This window comes from Lepidochelys kempii, chromosome 1, assembly GCF_965140265.1.
Source record: "Lepidochelys kempii isolate rLepKem1 chromosome 1, rLepKem1.hap2, whole genome shotgun sequence".
Lineage (NCBI taxonomy): Eukaryota > Metazoa > Chordata > Testudines > Cheloniidae > Lepidochelys > Lepidochelys kempii.
The window spans coordinates 115794230-115811293 of record NC_133256.1 but is presented as its reverse complement, the minus strand read 5'-3'; the positions used below and the strand labels follow the sequence as shown (position 1 = coordinate 115811293).

General features: G+C 41.5%; 1 protein-coding gene across 1 annotated transcript in view; it reads left to right on the top strand.

Moving 5' to 3' along the window:
- The window catches only part of SLC9A2 (solute carrier family 9 member A2), a 37739-nt gene that overhangs the window by 1763 nt on the left and 18912 nt on the right, over positions 1 to 17064 (top strand). The window contains exons 2-3 of the mRNA XM_073351509.1: positions 6814 to 7277; positions 9940 to 10190. Of these exons, the coding sequence (XP_073207610.1) occupies positions 6814 to 7277; positions 9940 to 10190 (715 nt within the window). The remainder of the gene's footprint in view (positions 1 to 6813; positions 7278 to 9939; positions 10191 to 17064) is intronic.

Here is a 17064-nt window from a genome sequence, read left to right as displayed (position 1 = left end):
TCCACAAAATATTACACTAGGTAATGGTAGGCAATTATATAATTTATCTTTAATAAAGAATTTCAGCGAAAGAAAATCGATGGCAAGGGACTGATGGAAAGCACACAAAAATGTTAATCAGTGTGGATTAAGCCTCCCCTTAGAATTTTTTTTTTTTACCACTCAGCTGTGTCCAGGGAATAGTCTCTGAAAGATGAGGAGCACTGAGTGGTTAGAAAGGTCATTCATTCTCTGATGTGGGAAAAGTTTGTATTGCATAGTTTCACGGTGTTGTCTTCTGTTTATTCGGGAAATATATTTTTGTTTTTAAATTAACTGTTTTATTTCTTGTTACAATAAAATATGAATTTAAACTAGTAACAGAGTGATCTAGAAAACAAAGGATTTTAGGAACTGTGTAAAAATCAGTAAAGACCATGTATAAATGATGACATTCTTTTAACTAGGTCTCTTTCTAAGCAGTCCTTGAGAATCTTAGCTTCGAAGAACCTCCTTTGAGGAATAAATGGGAAAACATAACATTACCATGTTTGTTTGACTTCAAATGCCTTTTTTTGTATCACACATTTCACTGAAAACTATGAATACATTCATGTGGATAACTACTTATTGAGCCAAATTAGCTATCATTTACTTGTCAAACTTTAGTCTTCTACTTGTGAAATCTAGATATACAGAGCCACATTGTGCTTAGTAGCCATATAGCTCTGCTCCTGCAAACACTCTTAAGGCATGTGCTTAACTTTAAGAATAGTCTCCTTGACTTCAACAGAGCTACTACAATTTACACCCTTCCAATGGGACTACTTATATGGTTAACCTCAAGCATGTACATAAAGGTTTGCAGGTTCAGGGCCTATATATTTAATTTTGATATATAGAGCACCAATGTATTACAACTAATCACCTGATATAAACACATGCCATTCATTTTGTATCTATCTCTCCTCATTTAAAAGAGTACTGTAAAGTTGATTTAGGCCAAAATTTAGGTTTTGTAATAAAAAGCCTTACAGAAGCTAAGACCAATGGAAATATTTTTGTGATTATTTTTATAATTCCAATTATGTCATTTAAAAACATAAATATTCTGGTGGACTGTTTGCTATCCAAATATTGCAGTACTTTGCTAATGCTTAAGAGTCCAGAAGGTGAAAAAGACTAGTCTAATTTTATTTTCTAAGATGAATGCAATGCAAAAAGTAAACAAACAGCATAAACTATGAGAAGTAAATTAGATTTTAAAAACTCTTTCAGATACAATAATCAAAAGCTTTATCAGTAATACAGAACATTGCTTTATTAAAAAATGCACTAAACAGTAAGACCCTTTCAAAAGTTACTCAAGCTCATAGGATATGATCAGATTTTATAACCTCTCATTGCACATGAACAGAACTTCATGAACCTGAAGGCCAAGTATATTTAAATGTGGTGTTATTACTAGAGCTGGTCAGAATATTTTTGACTAAATGTAGTGTTGTCAAAATATGCAGTTTTGTTGAAGCCAAAATGTTACGCAGAGAACTTGTCGATCTCATCAGTGTTTTCATCTGGAAGGTTTCAGAGGGCGGGGGTGGCTTGTGGTTACTGCAAATCAGAGAGAGTAAGAGAACCCAGAATCTAAAACCTGAGCTTTCTGAGTGAAAAATGGGCATTTTGACACAATGCAGTTTCACAAAAGGTTTTGTTTTGTTTCAACACAGAATGAAAACAATGGCTTTTTTCAAAATGATTTTTAAACTATTTACGTTACCAAAATGTTTGTTTTTATGAGCAATACCATGCATTTAAAAAAATCAGATTTTTTAAAATAAAAAGTTATTGAAATGATTTTCAAAAGTTTTAATTTTAGAGAGTCTATTTCAATAAGGCATTTGATACTTTTTCTGATAAGCATTTTGAAAAATTCCAGAAGAAAATTCATGACAAATTAAAAAAACAAAACAAAACAGAAAAAATGGGTACACTTTGAACTCTTGGCAATGAAAACAACTTCAATGTTTCAGTTTTTTCTGAAATTAGCTTTTTCATGTCCCACCAGCTTTACTTTGTATTAATAATAACTACGGGGTTTGGCCTAGGAGGTAAAATTTCCAAAAGGGGGCCAGAGAAAGTGTGAGAATGACTCTGTAGCCTAGTGGTCAGTGCGCTCACCTAGGAGAGCAGGTTCCAGGTCCCTGCTCCAATGAATATTTAAATATTTTATACAAAGTGGGCCTATGCAGTCATTCTTACTCTCTCTGGCCCAAAGAATACTTAATTATTTATACCCAGTGAAACAGCTTCTGGAGGAGAAATTGATAGAGTACCATCCCAAATAGCTCTATAGGCCAGTGATTAAGGCATTTCTGGGGGAGATCTGGCTTCAGATCTCTGCTTCAAATTAGACAGGGGGGGATTTGAACTCCCACATCCTGCTTGAGTGTTCTAACCACTAATAGAGCCTCCTTCTGGATGTCTTTTGTGTGGTGTAGGTGTGCTCGGAGAATGCCTACCAGATTGGACCCCCCTGGCAGGATAGACAGGGGAATGCTTAGTTTGAGAATCTGCCAGAATTTAGCTGATGAGCAGATTTGCAGTGTCAGGACTTGGGTGGCTTTGCACATTTGCACCAGCAGAAATTCAAGCACCTCCAAGGCTAAGTAGCTGAGCAGGGGTTTTGAAGATCTAAATTTTGTACTTGGGCATCTGAAGTGGCAGTTAGGCACCTCAGTCCCTTTTTGGATCTAGCCTATCACTTTTGGAAACGGCCTTTAGGCTCCTAAATCACGTGGGTACTTTTGTAAATGTTACCCCAAATCTCATATAACCAGCTTTCAATATTTTAAGTGGCAGTAATAGCAGTATGACTACGACTTGGAATTTTCATTAATTAAAGTCTTTCTTTTCAGAGCTGACATACTAAGGTGCAGTTTCCATTGTCTTCTGCTAGTTTCAGTAAACCTTGCCCAATGTCTTTGCATACCCATACTATATAGTTCCACTTACCGTGCCATCCTGTGAAAATACAGATGCACAATAAAAGGTAATTCATGAAAGCTAGGAGTTGCCAGCTCTCCACCCTGATGCAATAAAAGGCATAGTTATGGTTTTATATTACCTGTGCAGAATCCAGGTGTCAGAAAGAAAAATTTTGATTCAGTTGACCACAACAAGCACGCAGGGCTATAACTAGCAGGAAAAATTGGAATCCTTCTGGGAGGAGCAAGCCCCAGAAACCTGTGAAACTTGACTCCAGGGGTCCGGTGGGATTTCACTCTCTTTATTGGAAAGTTTGGTCTTCTATCATGGCAGAAACCAGTGCGAAGCATGACAATTCCACATGGAACTGATTGGAAGGTGCAAAACACCACCTACGGTCCCCAATGGCTCGTTCTCATGTCCCTTAAAGCCCTTACCGGTGGTGACCAGGCAGCAAACTGGAGGTGTCCTAGTGCAGGTGGTACTGAGTGAGTTTGGCAGCTCTTCCACATTCACTCAGATTCTTATTCTTGAAATAAAAAAAAAATCTGAATTTACGTGCGCTAGATATATTTTGGAGGGCAAACTTGCTATATCGGCGCCCTGTAATAGAAAAAATAACTATGCCTGTGCCCTTTTAGTTTAAAAATATCTTTATGGTGTATAATAAAAAAGGCCTGAAAGGTTTTTGTTTGCAGTTTTTTTCTGTTTGCTTTTTACACAAGAAATTCAGACATGGGGCTTGTCTATACGCACAGTTAATATTGTTTGAAATGGGAGTAGATCAGAGCGCACTAGGGAACTTTTAGTGCACGGTACCAAGATCCACACAGACGGGTAGTTTGTAGCATGCTAGCATGACTTAGATTTACACCCCATCTTGCCACACACTCGCTGTTCATCAACCCATGCCCTTTGTCTACCCTAGAAGACTCTATGGTGAGCAGAAAACTAGTGAAATATGGTGTTATAAGATCAAAAGCTGGGCAACTGATGCCTGGTGTGCACAAAGGTTTTGTATCAAATTAACTATATTGTTTGTGGGTGTGAGTTTTACTGAAATAGTTAAATCAGTACCATCTGGAGTAGAGATGCAGTTATGTCTCTATAAAGGCATCTAAGGCCTGGTGTACACTAGGAAATTAGGTCGGTATAACTGTGTTGCTCAGGGGTATGAAAATTCCATACCCCGAGTGATGCAATTAAACCAACCTAACATGTGGTGTAGACAGTGCTAGGTTGATGGGAGAATTCTCCTGTTGACCTAGCTGCCACCTCTTGGGGAGGTGGATTCCCTATGCTGATGGGAGAACCCACCCTGTTAGCATAGGTAGCATCTTCACTGAAGTTGTTAGACAAGTTTAGACAAGACCTTATACTGGTTTAGCTTATTCCCCTTCCTGTATGGGAATAGCTATAGAAATATAGGGCCCTTTATCCCAGTGTAACTATACCCACAGTAGGGGGATTGTACTGGTTTAACTATACTAATATAGTGAAATTGGTACAATTTGTGTGTGTAGATAGCTCTGAGACGGGAAGGGATTGAGAGTCAGGTTGTTTAAAAAATGGTGTGTATGTTAACAGCCATTAAACTTCAGGGACTGAAGAACACTTTCTGGATGTATTTGTTAAAGGTTCAACTTCTCCATCTCTTGCATTAAAAATGAGAGGGGCTACTAAAGAGTTCCCAACAGATCCTTCAGCGAAGCCAAGTCTGATCAGACTTGACATTCTTGATATTTTGGAGGAAAAATGAAACAGAAGAAACACACTTGCAAGGGGGAAAAAAACCTATTTTCTAAATACGAGTCATAAGCACTGACTCCGTGGGTGCTCTGGGGCTGGAGCATCCATAGAAAAAAAATAGTGGGTTCTCAGCACCCACCAGCAGCCCCATGGATCAGCTCCTCCCCCTCCCCCAGCACCTCCCACCTGCTGCGATCAGCTGTTCAGCGGGATGCAGGAGGCACTGGGGAGAGGGGGAGGAGCGGGGGCAGGAAGAAGTGGGGCTGGGGCAGAGCGGGGGCAGGAAGATGCAGGGCGGGAATGGAGGTTTGGAGGAAAGGGTGGAGTGGGTGTGGGGCCTGGGGTGGAGTAGGGGTGGGAAGAGGCAGGGTGGGGGTGGGGACTTGGTGGGAGAGGTGGAGTGGGGGCAGGGCCTGGGGCACAGTAGGGGTCGAGCACCCCCTGGGAACTGAGGAAGTCGGCGTCTATGGAATGAATTCACAAAATGTAACATGAGGTGTCAGAGGCTCATTAAACCCTGATCTAGAGCCCATTGAAGAGAATAGGAGCCCTGCCATTGACTTCAGTGGGTTTCAGTTGGGACCTAAATCGGTTTATATTACCATATGTTCTAAGTGTGGGGAGTCAGATGATGTTTACTACCACATTCAAAGTTTACTATATTTATGAATGGTAAAACCAATTTAAAACCATTACAATGCTTTCCAGTTAGCCAAGAATTGTAGACCTTATGGGTGGGCTTGTTTGCTCTTGATTTTCAACAAGCCCTATTTTCCATTCATAAATAATTACAGGCATTAAATATAGCTAAGGGTGGTATGGAAAAGACTGGCATCTGCCGAACCTGAAATGTATCCTTGGTGTGTAGGAGGTACATTCATGTCAAATCCTAAAAGCAAAACTGAACTGTCTGGATGCCTCAGACAGGGCCGGATTAACTCTCCTGTGGGCCCGGGACTGTTAGATTTTGTGGTGTCCCTGTATACAAGTCTTTTTCCTGGGAGGAAGTTTGGTGCAGGAGGGGGCTGGGGCAGGGATTGGGGTGCAGGACAGGGTGCGGGGTCTGGGAGGGAGTTTGGGTGCAGGAGGGGATTCTGACCTGGGGCAAGGGGTTGGGGTGCAGGATGGGATGCATGGTGCAGGCTCCAGTGGGGAGGCGCTTACCACAGGTAGCTCCTGGACGGCGGCTGGTGGCGCAGCAGGGCTCAGGCTGCCTGCCTGCCTGCCATAGCCCCACACCACTCCCGAAAGCGGCTGGCTGCTGGCACGTCTCTGCAGCCCCTGTGGGGAGGGGGGCAGGGGTTCGCTGTGCACTGCCTGCGCCCACAAGTACTGTCCCCACAGCTCAGCTGTGGAGCCGTCTCCCCACTACCAGAGGCCGCAGAGATATGCCAGCAGCCAGCCACTTCCAGGAGTGGTGTGGGGCCGCGGCATGCAGGCAGCCTACCTGACAGCCCCTTTTAGCGGCCTGGAGATCACTGCCTGTGATTTATTTTTGCAGGGCCCACTTGAGTTGGGGCCCTGGTCTGCAGCCCCTAACGCCCCTGCCTTAATCTGGCCCGGGCCTATAGGTTATGGAACCTTTATGTCACCACTGAAAGTCTCTTTCAAGAATTTTTCTATGTATTTGTACAGCAGACAGCACACTGGGTATTCAATAGAATTGTGAAATAATGAGGCACTAAGGCCCAGATTTTAAGAATTGTGAATGCAAAATGTTAAGTGGCTTCTTGCCTAATTAGAGTGCACAGTTACCACAACTGGTAAACTTATGCACAAATGTCAAGTCAGATCTCTTTCTGCTCATTTACATGTGTATTTACTGCATGGTCTGGATTTGCCTGGTGAATGGGTGGGTTGGGAGATGGCTATCAAATCTACATATCTGCCGAACAGGGCCAGTATTCTATCTCCACCTCTTGCTGCACAACAAGATTATGTGTGTTTGTTTTCTGCTTCCCTGAACATTTCTTTGAAGTGAAAATAAAGTTATCATGTGATTATTATTTCTTTAGTATAAAGAAGAAAATAACACGATATGCTCGTAGATTCTGGAGAAGTAACTATTTTACTTTCTTGTGTTTTGAACTCCCCTTGAAGGCTTTCATCTCTATCACAAGTTGCCCTCGGTCGTGCCTGAGAGCTGCCTCCTTATTCTGGTTGGATTACTGCTGGGTGGAATTATTTTTGGAGCCAAGGAAAAGTCCCCACCTGCAATAAAGAGTGATATTTTTTTCTTGTATCTCCTTCCACCGATTGTACTCGATGCCGGATATTTCATGCCAACTCGCCTTTTCTTTGAGAACTTTGGTACTATATTCTGGTATGCGGTAGTGGGCACACTCTGGAATTCTATTGGCATTGGGCTTTCCCTTTTTGGAATTTGCCAGATTGAAATATTTGGCTTGACTGATATCACTTTGCTGCAGAGTCTGCTCTTTGGAAGCTTAATTTCAGCTGTGGATCCTGTGGCAGTGCTGGCTGTTTTTGAAAATATTCATGTCAATGAACAGCTTTACATCCTAGTGTTTGGAGAGTCTCTGTTGAATGATGCCGTAACTGTGGTAAGTTACTATATAAACAATTACTGTTGCTGCTACTTGACCACATGGCACCATCATGCCATATGTCTTTCTATCTAGTTGCCATTATCTACCGAGAGCCAAAGCCAGTTTATCAAATTCTTTCTTTACACTAGACCTACATGTTAATGTTTAATGGAGGCATATAAATTTTTCATAGATTTTAATGTATGAAGTTTTTAGGTATTTATCATTGAATTTTTAATAAAAATTCAGAGGTTTTCCCCTGATGCAGAAATGTCTGTGTGGGAGGGGAGGAGAGAAGAGGTGCTCAGCATGAATTTTCATGGATACACCCAGAAAGAGTGCAAATCATATGGAGACTACAAACACAGTTTCCAATTAGTGCTAATTTGATTTGGGCGCCTGCCCAGTTAGAGCTGCACTGCGATCACCAACTTATTTCCTATAGGACACCAAGTAGCCATCAGATGTCTAATGATTAACCAGCTGAGCTGAATTTCTTGTGTTGACCTAGAGATGAAAGTCTGCAGAGTCCATTACGCTTTCCCTGAGCCATCCACTTCCCCATGTGTAAATCCGCTGTCACTGTATTTCAGATATTACTGGCATTTATTCTTACCTGTCCTTATCTTTCCTGAAATCCTTACCCATGCATAAATAATCTCCTGTTATCATTCCTCTAATGTCCTGTTTTATGATCAATGTAACTCCAGTTTTCCACATGTCACAAGGACCAGACAGCTCCATGAATTGGAACCATCTCTCTCTCTTTTCTCCATTATTGGCTTCTTAATCATCTCATGCATGCATCCCATGAAGTGAGCTGTAGCTCACAAAAGCTTATGCTCAAATAAATTTGTTAGTCGCTAAGGTGCCACAAGTCCTCCATTTCTTTTTGTGGATACAGACTAACACGGCTGCTACTCTGAAACCTATTCATCTCCTAATTCAACAAAGAGTTGTCTTCCCAATTTTTAAACTTTGAAAGGATTTTCTCCAGTTTAGGTCACTGACCTCATCTCCCCCATCCACTCTATCTGATCCTTCAGTATTGGCCATTTTTCTTTCCCTTCCCATGATCCTCCATAGTTGGGATATTGTTTTTCCACTTACACTTCCCAATCTACCTGATGTTATGTCCTTCCAAGCCACTGACTCACATCCTGTCTTTAAAGCTTTTCTTAAAGCCTGACTTTTCTTCTTAGTTTATAGCTGAGGCTCTCTATCCATGCCTATGATGTTATTAGGCTTGGCCAAACACAGTACTGCAAAAACAGCGCAGGCAAATATTAATTCCAATTCCAAATGGCTGTTTGGTTCAGACATGTCTATGCCTGTCTTTATTTACTCTTAACAATCATTCATGCAAAGACATTTCTGTTTGCATGAATATTTGGGGAATGGCTGTTCTCCGTGTTTATATGGAGCCTTCTCATTGTGTAATTGTTTTTATTGAAAACAATCACTCTTCAGCATCTAACCTAAACACAAATGAGCACACTTTGCCAAAAAGCCCACTGTTTCTCAGGCCTGAAATATGTGTGCCATGATCAAAATGACACTGACTTCCACCCACCATTCTGTGCATACACTGCAGTGGTGGTGCTGTAACCAGACTGCAGATCTTTGATACAGTCTTCATGTTTGCCTACCTGCTGCTAAAGAGAATCATTTATCACAGAGGTTTTGAGCCTGTAGGGGTCAGATATAGAGGACACAATTTATGGACCTACCGAATGAGGCCAACAGACCTCATTCAGCAGATGAACAAACCATGCTAACAACTTCACCTTGCAGCTCCTTTGAGGTCTCTTGTTGGTCTTTTTTAGACATTGTTCGGGCTTCTATTTTTATCCAGAAATGTTTCAGAATCAGAATACCTGCGGTCAATGGGAGTTTATAATCAATTCAGTTCCGCTTTAGAGCCCGTGAGAGTTTAAAGATATCTGAATGACTGTTAGAAGGCCCAGTATCTTGGCATTGGGCCTACTTATGGCTTCTGGTCATGATTTTGCACAACTCTAATCAGTTGATTGTATTCAAAATATAACCCAGGTGATCACATTCCATATTGTTCTAAACAGAAGTTGGCAGGAGCGGCATTGTGGCCATTTAGGGTTTGCATCTGTCACAGTTCGGCTGAGCAGATATGTTTTCAGACCTGTTGTCCCACAGCCTCAAATGTCTAATGAAATTACTTGATTTGACTGGTGATCAAACAAATCGTTCTTTTTTTTTTTGTCCCCGCGAAAATGTGAGTCTGGAAAATATTGCCTCAGGCAGGGAACATGTGAAATTAGGAAATCTGAAAATGATTGGCAGCATAGATGGGACACAGGAATTTCCATCAATCTGGAGAACTTGGTTTTACTCTTGGTGTGGCCGCTGACCTGCTGAGTGACTTTGATCGAGTCAGATGGCCTTTCTGTACCTCAGTGTCTGCAAAATTAATCTGCAAAACAGGAATTTTGATATTTACACCTCTTTGTAAAGTACTTTGAGATCTATGGATAAAAATAACATATAAATACATATTATAAGTATATAAGTAGCATATTTTTAAAGTGAATTCAAGGTAAAGACAAAAATACAAAGTCTTCCATTAGAATGCAGGACTACAGTGCCACTGAGAGGAAATGGGAAGGCTTTTGAAAAGTAATGTGCTTTCTTTTCTCCGTAGGTCCTGTACAATTTGTTCAAGACTTTCTGCCAGATGCACACAATTGAGACCATTGATGTATTTGCTGGAATTGCTAAATTCGTTGTAGTGGGGATTGGTGGAGTGTTGATTGGAATCTTTTTGGGATTTGTGGCAGCATTTACAACCCGTTTCACCCATAAAATCCGAGTGATTGAGCCACTTTTTGTCTTCCTCTACAGTTACTTGTCATATATAACAGCTGAAATGTTTCACTTCTCAGGCATTATGGCGTAAGTACACGAAAAAGGTACTTTAGTAATAATAGTACCAAATGGCAACGCAAAATGAGACATCAGTGAGGGGGCTAGATTCTGCAGCCTGTACCTCACAACGAGTAGTAAGTTATTTGAATAAGTACTGTTGAATGGAGACAATGCTGTTCCATTAATGTTAAATGAAAAAACTTTCATTTACTAAATTGGGAGTAAGATTAGGACCAATGGGAGTAAGAATTTCAGAATCTTGTTCTTAAGTGATCTTATAATAACTGTTGATCTTTGCTTCTTGGGGCTAGATCAGTGGTCGGCAACCTGCAGCCCGCAGGCCGCATGTGGCTCATCAGGGTAATCTGATTGTGGGCTGTGAGACATTTTGCTGACATTGACCATCCACAGGCACGGCCCCTCACAGCTTCCAGTGGCCATGGTTTGCCATTCCCGGCCAATGGGAGCTGAAGGAAGTGGCGGCTGGCACATCCCTGTGGCCTGCTGCTTCCCACAGCTCCCACTGGCCAGGAACAGCGAACTGCGGCCACTGGGAGCTGCGGAGGGCCATGCTTGCAGATGGCCAATGTCAGCAAAATGTCTCACGACCCACAATCAGATTACCCTGATGGGCCGCATTTATCCTGCGGGCCGCAGGCTGCCCACCACTGGGCTAGATTAATAAAAAAACGTAGGCGTGTTGACATTGAGGGTACGACTACACTGCGATAAAAACCCGGGTCAGCTGATGTGGGCTTGTGGGGCTCAGGCTGTGGGGCTATAAAATTGCATTGTAGATGTTCAGGCTCTGGCTGGAGCCCAGGAGCTGAGACCTTCCCTCCTTGTGGGCTCTTAAAGCCTGGTCTTCATCTGAGCCCAAATGTCTACACTGCAGTTTTAAAGCCCTCCAACCTGAGCCCCATAAGCCACAGCCAGCTAACTTGGGCCAGCTGGGGCTGTGATGTGGGTCTTTTATTGCAGTGTAGACATACCTTAAGCATCAAAATGCCTACTTTTAGGTGCCTAGAAAAATCATTGGAATTTTCCAAGCCAGAGTTTGCCACCTAGGCTCCCTGTATAACTGGCATGGGGCTGCAGTGCACATGCAGAAACATAGGCACCTAGGGAACTTTTACTGCAAAAAATTAGGTGCTCAGCTTGTTTAAATGCCTACAGGGCTTGGAGGCAGCTGAGCAGGGGCCTTGTGAATCCCAGTGGGCCTGTTTCTTGAATTTAGACACCTCTAGTGGCAGTTAGGCTTCTAAGTCATTTTGTGAGTCTAGCCCTTGGGGGGGTGTGTGTGTAATTACATATAAAAATAATATTTTCTGTGTTATTTCTGACAGATAAAAGTATTGTTGTACTCCCCTATAGCACTTCACTAGGAAGAGCTAAGTCACCCTCTCTGTACTGCATAAAATGACCTGTAATGACCTCAGTTTTAGAAAAGACCATCATGACATCAAATAAATTAAAACAGTTTATTGTAATTCCAAGCAATATTGTGTAAAGAACAATCTTCTTTCACCACTTAAGTATTGCATTGTTCTTGTGACAACCATGAGGCAGTCAGGTTTTAGAAGTGATAACATTTTATGAAACTTAAAAGTTACTACTTAGTATCTCTAATACTTGGTGAAATTGTTGTTGTTTTTAGAACCTTTTCTAGTATCTGATTGAAGACAGAATTGTTTATTTATCACTGGTGTGGTAATTTAAGTTTTTCCAGGGCCAAGAAGCAATTAAATGGGGAAAAGAACCCTAATTATTTAAGTACTATAAACATAGAAATATTCTCCCCATCCCCAAAAAGAAGAAGAGAAAGCAGCGGGAGGCAGACTAATGGAAGTAAGGAACTGAAGGGTGCATGTGTTTCTTTGTCAGATAAGAACCGAAATAAAGTAATATACGAATCCAATTTGACCTAGTTCTGAAATGACCCATCTCTTCCACTGGTTGCTATTCATAGCATTTGTGTGGTTTCCAGTTTCCTTCTGTTCTTAGTCAAATGTCATTGACAGCATGTACTTAAAGGGCTTCCATATCAAAAAGGGGAGTGAAGCATTATATAAAAAAGTCATAATAGTTTGCATGAAAATGCTGAACTGGACATTGTGAGCCTAATATAAAACTAATTACAGTGCATGTCTCCTAATGTATAAATGGAATAAGCACATGGGGGCAGAATAATACTGAAAGTATACAGCTGTATCGATAAATATTCATTACTATGACAGCCTTAGTGTCAGCATGTGATTGGTCCCTGCGTGGGTATGAAAGATGGAGGAAGTGGTAGGTTGTATTATTACTATTCCAACTATGTGACCACAATATATTTATCATCAAAGGTATCTTGCATGTGTTTTTACTCTGAACTTGTTTCATATTGTTAAATATTTTACTCCTAGCCATAACATGCCATATCCACAATACTGTGCTCAGTCATTTCTGGAATAGATTAATAATGATCATTCATAGCCTGACCTGTGGGCCCATTTGGAGAGCAAGCTCCCTTCCCCCTTTATTCTTCTGTGGTGTCTACTTGGGCCTTCCGGTTGTGGATAGGGTAAGCAGAAACTGTGCATCTATTTTTCCTCTCTCCCCCTTGAGAATATGGACAGAGGGTCTCTGGGGGCAGTGCAGTTATGCATTGCCCCATACACTGGGCAGAGGGCAAAAGCATATTCTACCTCTTAATTTAATAAAGCACAAAAAGCATATAGTGTATGGCATTGAAATAAAAAATGTACTAGCAGGTCCAGGTTTTCCTCTGTCATCTATTTAGTCATCTTGAACAGCAAAGACTAGAAGGTGTGGGTTCAGTCCCACAGCAGGACTTGGGCTCCCAGTGAGTGCTGACCCTGCAGTGCAGTACTTGGAGAAGACAGCACTGCCAGACGTTTCATCATTTGTAGAAGACTTTAAACCCGGCCACTTTTGTCTAGTGGCTGTCTAGACAGAAGTTATGAAATATCAGAACAGTCCTATAGTGTATTATTTAGAAAATCAGAATATTCTCTGTTTTGAAAATGAGGTTGAAAGTGGTGTTTACTCTATCATCCAGGTAGAAGTCTTGGATCCTTACATTGTGGGAAAAGGTTGTTGACATGTCTGAAGCATACATGATAGCTGCAGGTGCCAGAGATGATTGAACAGTGAATCACTGTACCAATGCAGATGGAAGGCTGTGTATATTTAATTTAAAACATGCTGTTTCAAAGATTAATTTCAGATTATTTTCAAAGACATTCTTCTCCCCGCCCCCCAGCTGTAGGTTTTCATATATCACAGCCACTTAGCCCTGAACTTCTAAAATCCAGATTCCATTTACCTGAATGGAAGAAGAATAGGAGTACTTGTGGCACCTTAGAGACTAACAAATGTATTAGAGCATAAGCTTTCGTGGGCTACAGCCCACTTCATCGGATGCATAGAATGGAATATAGTTTTTTTCTCCTGCTGATAATAGCTCATCTTAATTAATTAGCCTCTTACAGTTTGTATGGCAATATATATATATATATATATATATATCTTCTTACTATATGTTCCATTCTATGCATCCAGTGAAGTGGCTGTAGCCCACGAAAGCTTGTGCTCAGATAAATTTGTTAGTCTCTAAGGTGCCACAAGTCCTCCTGTTCTTTTTGCGGATACAGACTAACAGGGCTGCTACTCTGAAACTTGAATGGAAGAAACACTGAAACTGACATATTAAAGTTGTGGCACTGGTAAATTACTGGAAAGGAAAATGCAGCATTATCGAATAAATAATATCTATTGACCCTGTCTCCTCACCTGTGTGCAGCTGTGAAACTGATTGCAGTCAGAGGAGAAGAGGAAAAAAAGGAGTTAATGCCTTTTCCTTTTAACCAAAATATCCCATGCTACATACTTGTCATGGGGACAAGTGATTCTTGAAATAGCCATTTATAACTCCTGGCCAGATGACTCATCAAAAATAGTTGGTTGTAACGGATTAATCATCTCCTAGATGGTCCCGATTAGAGTGTTCTCCTCTGAAGGTGAGGACATGTATTACGCTGTAATTAGAGCTGGGCCTGAATCAAAACCATGAACGAGAAAAAGTCGCTGTGGAGCTGAACTTTTCAGGCTAGTGCCACCTCAAGTTATACGGCTACATTTTCTATTTATAATTTTTAGAAGGGCTGTGAAACAGCAGAACTATTAATATGTGTTTCTTTTTTTGCAACAATGAATGAACAGCCTACAAGAAACACGCACTGAAACGACCGTTAAGTTTAGTACGTCAAAGAAACTTGAGGATTTAATACAGAGCTCTAGTTTATTCCAGCCACAACAAAACCTGCACTGTTAGTGCAAGTGGTTTTACATTCGTCAAAGGGAGACAAAATACAGTTTGATGGTAATCAGTCCTTTATTCTTTTCCTGATTTTAACATGGCAGAGTCAACAGTCTGAGGGCAAAGAATGCAGGAGCTACATGTAAATTGGATGTGAACAGGAAGTACAAAACAAAATGAAGAGAACACCCAGACTTTCCCACTCGCAGGTTATGTTGACGATATTAACCTCCATTGGAAAGAAAATATTAAAATAATATTTGCACTTTGCACCTTTTAGAAGTTTGGTAGCTATCTTGTAATTTCATTTTGCCAAATGAAGAAACTCACATAGGATTTTTTTGTTCAAACAGAAGTAACTGATCTAAAGAGCTATCAAATGCAAAATTACACATTGACTAATTGTAGCATATTCATCATTTGAAGATTAATGAAGATTTTTAGCACGACTCAATCCCTGTACATTACTGAATTAAGTCAGTTACTGACATGCAATAAGTGAAAGTAATATTGTATTGGAAAAAAATATAAAAAATGAGGATGCTGTCCCTTTAAATTTTAGTGGTTAAAAATATGAGATGTATTAAGTTACAGAGGGACAACTTAATCTGGTGACAGATTCTTTTCAGACATCCGCACACAGTCTCCATTAGCTCAGGATCCAAAAACAAACTGCTCCCAGAACTGGCTGACTCACCCTGGAGTTGCAGGGCTTTCCCACATGTCTGTAATCATGATAAAAATTAAGTTTAAGAGGGTAATCAATAGAATCTAACACTTCATTTCATTTTCTATTTAGTTTGTACACTGTGATGGTCAGGCTTCCAATAAATCAGAAAGCCAGGAAGGTTTCAGAGTAGCAGCCGTGTTAGTCTGTATTCGCAAAAAGAAAAGGAGTACTTGTGGCACCTTAAAGACTAACCAATTTATTTGAGCATAAGCTTTTGTGAGCTAGGAAGGTGAAATATTATATTGCTTAGACACCCTTCTTCACATAGCCTTCTGGGATTTGTCTCAGGCTAACCTTAGTGAGTCCTGGCAAAAGACAATGGCTACATTATCATGGACAATACATTCAAGCTAAACCAAAGGTGTTGAGGGGGGAAGAATGAGATCTTCACCCATTCTTCTCTGACAGGTCCTGGACTGTCATGACGAGCTCCTCTTTCCAAAGAGTCCCTCTGTAGGGACCCAGAGGACTACATCTTAGTTTCAGTTTTACTCAACACTGCATAAAAGCACTGGGGAGACAATGAGGAGATATTGACACAATCCTCACCAATGTCAAACTCATGCTCAGCACAGATGAGGGCCAGGGGATGCAAAGGTAACTCTAAACCAGCTTTATTCCTCCTCCATCCTAAACTTGTCCAGGGACAGGGCCAGGCCTCAAAGCACATTAGAGGAGCCAAATGGCTGCTCCAGATTGCACTGACTGGTCTCTGTTTCATTAGCAATAAGTGAGCCTGCAGGAAGACAGCATTGTAGAAAAGAGATTGTTATTAAGCATGCTGGGGCCAGTATTGCACAATGAGGATCTGCTGTGTAAGTGGTAATGGCCTAGCCTAGCCCTAGCCCCACCCAACTTGCATTTTTGGGCACCTGTTTCTTCACCAAACTCATTCCCTCCTAAAACCTGACCCTCTTTTCCCAGTTCCACTCATCATACTGCACTCTCTTGGGGACCATTCCGCTAGTCAGGGATCAGCAGAGCACACAGCTCCAGCCCTGCCTGCCAGAAGGAGAGGGAAGAGTTGGATTCCCCCCCGACTGGGGTAAGACTCATCAGTCACTGATGGCTCTGGCTGTGCCAAGGGATCCTAGAAGAGTCAAGGACTTAATATAATCAGCTATTAGTTTTTCCCATCCAGAGCAAACAACACTGTCTCCCAGTATCTGAAGGAAATTGGAACCTGGACAAAAGATCGAGCTAAATCAGGAAATGATAGAAGCAGTTTTAGTAGGAGAGGGTAACGTTTTGAGAAAGTGTCAGCAACTACAACCTCAGCTTCTCCCATTGTCATCTTCCCACAGCTGCTCAAAGTAGTGCATTATTCTGAAGTCACTTTGGACTCACTGCTGACTTTGGATGCACAAATAGGATCTATCACCAGAAATGCCTTCTTCCCTCTTTGGTGTTCAAGGACATTTAGTTTGCTCTTTCCACGAGAAGACAGTCCTAGTCCTGGTTATCCTGTAGTGCCACCTCCAAACTGGACGACTGCAGCATACTATGGAGCACATACTGTCTCATTGTGTTTGTACCTTGCATTGGCTCTCCTTTCAATTTTGGATGTGTATAACAATGCTGATTCAGATCTCTAGAGCCCTCAATGGGTTTGGCCTGACCTTTCTCTATGAGTGCCACTTCTTCCGTGCCCCAGTGGGGCGGTTATGACTGACAGGGATGATAAGGCTGTCTCAAAGGTGGGACTCTGTGACGAGGGGCTGAACATTCTCAGTTGAGTGCCCTCTGCCCTGAAAGTCTCCAACAGACAGACAAGAGGCATCATCCTACTGGAGAACAGAAAACCATGTCCCAAATACCAGAAGAGTATAGGTCCAAGTTTAGCCTGA